The sequence below is a fragment of the Triticum dicoccoides genome, chromosome 5A (genome assembly GCF_002162155.2).
Source record: "Triticum dicoccoides isolate Atlit2015 ecotype Zavitan chromosome 5A, WEW_v2.0, whole genome shotgun sequence".
In the NCBI taxonomy this organism is placed as follows: Eukaryota; Viridiplantae; Streptophyta; class Magnoliopsida; order Poales; family Poaceae; genus Triticum; species Triticum dicoccoides.
Genome location: NC_041388.1, coordinates 13,762,941 through 13,767,196, shown reverse-complemented (window position 1 = coordinate 13,767,196; position 4,256 = coordinate 13,762,941). Strand labels below are relative to the sequence as shown.

Genomic DNA, 4,256 nt, shown 5'->3' with positions numbered 1-4,256 from the left:
TGACGTGGAGAAGCAAGACATTGCTGACGGGTCGTGTCCGAGAAGGTACCCATATGTCGGCGATGTTAACAAGTGCGGTGAGTCCGGAAGCCTATGCGGGCGGGCTGCCGACGAGCTCGTGTTGTGGTCGTTGTAGCGCCGATGCCGAGAATGGCTGGCTGGCAGAACCCTAGCAAGAGGAGGGCGGTTTGCAAGACCTTGGCGGCGATCGCCTCAGTGTTCGGAGTGGCGGCCTGTGCGTGGGCGGCCGTGGTGACTTCTTCTTTTGCCTTCTCTTTCCTCCTCTGGTCGGCCCGTTTCGTTGCCTCGGGCGCTCTCTGCTCAGTGGTCATCTCATTCTTTGACTTCTTCTGGGCCACAAAGCGGGCGGCCATGATGGGGATGGCGGGGAAGAAGGCAGCGATGGGGTTGAGCACGTCGGTCATGGCTCTAGGAAGGAGGCAGATTGGAGAGGAAATGTGGGAATGGAATGATGTGGCACGGATTAGTGGGTTAGGGGAGGACAATGTGAGGACGCAACAGACATTCACGGTGTGTCCAGACGAACGCAACCCCCGCCCAAATTTGGGTCAGAAATGGGTCGAAGCGAACCAGAAAACAAGTATTTGTCCATTTGCCTCGGCACGTTAGGCCGTGTTTTTTTTGTCCGTACAGAATCAGACGGAAACAGGCGGACGAAATGCATCGATCCGTTAGAGTTGCCCTTATTATTATTTTTTGAGGTAAAGAGTTGCCCTTAATTACCCGTCTTAGAAAGAAAAAGGGCCTGATTGTCCTATGCAGATCCAGCATGAGCCCGGCTACCAGGCCCATCACCCGCGTTCCCGACAGGCCCTATTTCTAGGGGAGAGAACGAAAAAAAAACGGTCTCTCTAGCAGTTGCCCTATTTCCTCCCGGATCTCTTCCCCGGTCGCCGGACGCCGCCTTCCCGCCGCCGCCGTCGCTGCAGTTTCACAGGTTCGTTCCCTTCCCCCGATTTCTTTCTCAGATCGAGCAGCAGAGAGATAGCGTTACCTTGGGGGGCGGGCGGTGGATCAACGGGGCTGGGGCGGGGAAATGGATGCCGACGTGTTGTTGGACGCTGTCGACGGAGCTCGATCCGCGGAGACCCGGCGCTTGACCGGGGCGGCGAGGTGCGGAGGGAACGGCGGCGCTCGGGGCAGGACGGGATCAGGGGAGGGGGAGGAGCTGTGGCAGTGGCGTCTTCAGCAAGAGAGATGCCGATGTGTGTGTGCGCGCGCCTGCCGCTGATGCTACATGTGACGCGATTTTAGCCCCGTGTGTGTGCTTCTGCTGCGATTTCCTGCTGCTTTGTTGTGCTACACATACAAGAGTTTCTGATGCAGATGCTTATAGGTTTGCTTCATGTGAATTTTGTTCTGATTGCTGATTGAGAAAAGAGAGGCCACGGCTGAGAGAGAGAGAGAGAGAGAGAGAGAGAGAGAGAGAGAGGTGCTGATGCTGACTGCTGTTTTTTCTTCTCCGGATATTGCAATCCTTGTTTGTGTTTCTGCTTCAAGAAATAGAGAGATATTTCTCATATAAAGAAAGAGAGAGATTGGGAGAAATGTATATTGTCTATTGGTTTGTAGCTGTGAGATTTTGCTTGTGCCGTTTTGATTTGTTTGTTCTCGAGAGCATCCGTGATGTTACATCCACTTTTACTCATCCTTGCACTTTGAGTTTTGACTTTTGACAGTGAAGAAAAACATTGGGGACTATGTAGTCTGAGATGCTCCCATCTTCTTTCTTTTATTTTAATTTGGTTGTTTGCTTGTTTGTTTATGGCTTTCTGTTGCTCAAGTCATGGATCGATGATGTGATTGTTAACTGCGTTATCTATCTTGAACTTCTCAAGTACTGAAGAAAAACATTATCTGCTGAGATCCAAGGCACCCCTGAAGTTCTTAACCTTTCCTTATTGTTTTGTCTGATTAACTTTGACAGTCAAGAGGTCTTTTTTAATCTGTGAGTAGTATACTTTGCTGGCTTTTGACTTCCGTATGTTTGCAAAAAAGTAAGTTATATAATAATATGTTAATAATGTACAGTTGCGTGTCGGTCCGTCCGTCTTTCTTTCTAGTCATGTGATGTTCGATCACGTGTTCATCCATAGAATCCATGTTTGGTTTCGTATCCATAGGTTCCGAGTTTGGTTTCGTAGATTCAGGTTGGGTCATTCATAATACTCTTTATGTTCTGGTCATTTAAGATACTAGTGTTACAAACCTTCTGATCAGAACTGGTACTTCCATGCAGATAGGTAAGAACAAGATGGTGATTAATGGTGATGCACCTGCAAGAGGGAGTGCAGCAGCTGCTGCAAGCTTGCGCAGACGTAGAACCACCAGCGATGCTGCTGCTGGAGGTGGCGGTGGCGCCAGTACAATGCTTCAGTTCTACACCGATGAGGCTGCTGGGCGCAAGATGTCCCCAAATGCTGTTCTGATCATGAGCATAGGGTTTGTTGCTGTCGTTGCTGTGCTCCATGTTTTCGGCAAGCTGTACCGTTAGGTTCCATATGCAAGCTGCACCTATGAACAGAGGAACCCGTAGACTTACATAACTGCATAGCAAATGATTCTCGCATCCTGAAGACATTTTCATATTAGCATATAAGTTTATATACCTGATAATATATATACTGAGATGAGACGTTATGGTCGAATCCTTGCAAGAAGGTGCTTTGGCTTGTCAGTTGTTCTTTATTACAGTTAATCTTCCTGGGTCCGTGCTTTGTTTCAAATATGTTGCATACAAGCCATTGCTGTAGGTGTATGGATTAGTTCCCGAGTCTGAATCAAATGCTCTGCTTGCGTAAAAACTATGCTTGGCAAATCTCTGAATTGTGATTTGTAACTAGTCCATCCAGTCCCTAGCCCTTGTCACTGGAGTAGTTAACAGATGATAAAAATCAAGTTTGTGGCTTCTAACTTAGAAATTATGACTGTTGTAAATTTACCAGTCTGTAAAGTTGTCGGGGGACTAATCCACGAACACCTATGGGACCGGCGGACCGAGTCCCTTTCGGTTCGGCGGGGGCGGAGGTCGTGCAAAGAGCGGATCGAGGCGAAGCACACGAGTGGTTTACCCAGGTTCGGGCCGCACGGATGCGTAAAACCCTACTCCTGCTTTGTGGTTTGTATTGAGTTCTTGCTCGGGAGTGCGGAGTGCTATAGTACACACCAGCGGCTAACGAGACCGAGCGTGAGTGTTCTCTGAACTAGCTAACCCCCCTACGTTGCGCTCGGGCCTCCTTTTATATGCTCAAGGGGTCACCGACAGGTGGCAACGGAGACGAAGGGTAAAAATGGAAAGGTGCTGCGGTAGGTACAGCTACCTGCTACAGTGTATCATACCTAACCCTGACGGCAGGTGACAAGGGCATTAAATGCCCGTCTGTGTCGCCTAAACAGTGCAAAAGGGACCGTCAGGGACGCCACCGCTCGCCACGATGGCAATCTTGTCAGCGCCGCTCGCCACTGCGCACCGCTGGCTGCACAGCCTCCCGCCACGCACGCTTGGAAGGGTCCTAGAGCGACATGTTGGTGGATGTGCTGGAGCGCGGGCACAGAGTGGTGGCTTGCCGCGGCAAGCGCCTTGCCGCGGTCGTTGTCTTGTCGCGTCCGGGAGCTTGTCGCTCGCCGGGCCTTGCCGGGACGCGAGGCGCGTCGCGGCAAGTTCCTTGAGATGCCTTGGGTGGCCTTCCCGGCAAGCTCCTCTTGCCGGGGTCTAGTCTCCTTAAGCGCCTTGCCTTGGTTGGCCTTCCCGGCAAGCTCCTCTTGCCGGGGTCTTGTGGTGTCTTGGTTGGATACTTTGTTCTTGAATGTCTCCAAAGGAACCACGGAGGACCTTGGCGGTCACCCGGCAAGCCTTGCCACGGGATGCTGCGACTGCCCGTGCACAAGTTCGGGATACTAGGGTATCCCTACTCTAGTACACCGACAGGAGACCCCGGGCCTGGGCCATACACGGTGCCGAGCGCTGTTGGGCCAGGCCCAAAACAGGGCACGGGCACGCGCGGCCTAGGTTACGCCGTATCTCTCTCCGTATCCGCCGCGCCCTTCCTGAACGGCACACGTTGAATGCGGCGTCGTGGGAGAGATCGTGGGTGGTTTCTTTATTCGGAAATGCGGAACGTCCGCCCCCTCCCTCTTTATAAGCAGGGGAAACAGGGGTAGTTCGCCCATTCGCCGGTTGCTGCTTCCAATCTCAGAAATCTCCGCCGCTCCCTCGCCTTCCCAAAGCTGAGAGA

The 4,256-nt window shown here is 52.0% G+C and overlaps 1 protein-coding gene and 2 non-coding genes across 4 annotated transcripts; all 3 read left to right on the top strand.

Annotated features, from left to right (window-relative positions):
• Window positions 1-830: 830 nt before the first annotated feature.
• On the top strand, window positions 831-2,698 carry LOC119296819 (protein transport protein Sec61 subunit beta-like). 2 transcript variants are annotated; one of them, XM_037574877.1, is made up of 2 exons: window positions 831-958; window positions 2,261-2,698. In XM_037574877.1, the coding sequence occupies exon 2, from the start codon at window positions 2,276-2,278 to the stop codon at window positions 2,513-2,515; it is 240 nt and encodes a 79-aa protein (XP_037430774.1). In that variant the 5' UTR covers window positions 831-958; window positions 2,261-2,275; the 3' UTR covers window positions 2,516-2,698. The 2 variants fall into 2 exon arrangements, with proteins under 2 accessions (XP_037430774.1, XP_037430775.1); XM_037574878.1 differs by having other exon boundaries at window positions 885-958; window positions 2,265-2,698.
• On the top strand, window positions 1,636-1,739 carry LOC119304724. Its single transcript, XR_005148440.1, has one exon. It is a non-coding gene; the product is annotated as a small nucleolar RNA snoR26 (small nucleolar RNA).
• Window positions 1,807-1,893, top strand: LOC119304726. Its single transcript, XR_005148442.1, has one exon. It is a non-coding gene; the product is annotated as a small nucleolar RNA snoR27 (small nucleolar RNA).
• Window positions 2,699-4,256: the final 1,558 nt, after the last annotated feature.

Excerpts from the sequence above, each read along its gene's own strand:
- LOC119296819 (XM_037574877.1), top strand. The coding sequence starts at position 2,276 with ATGGTGATTAATGGTGATGCACCTGCAAGAGGGAGTGCAGCAGCTGCT.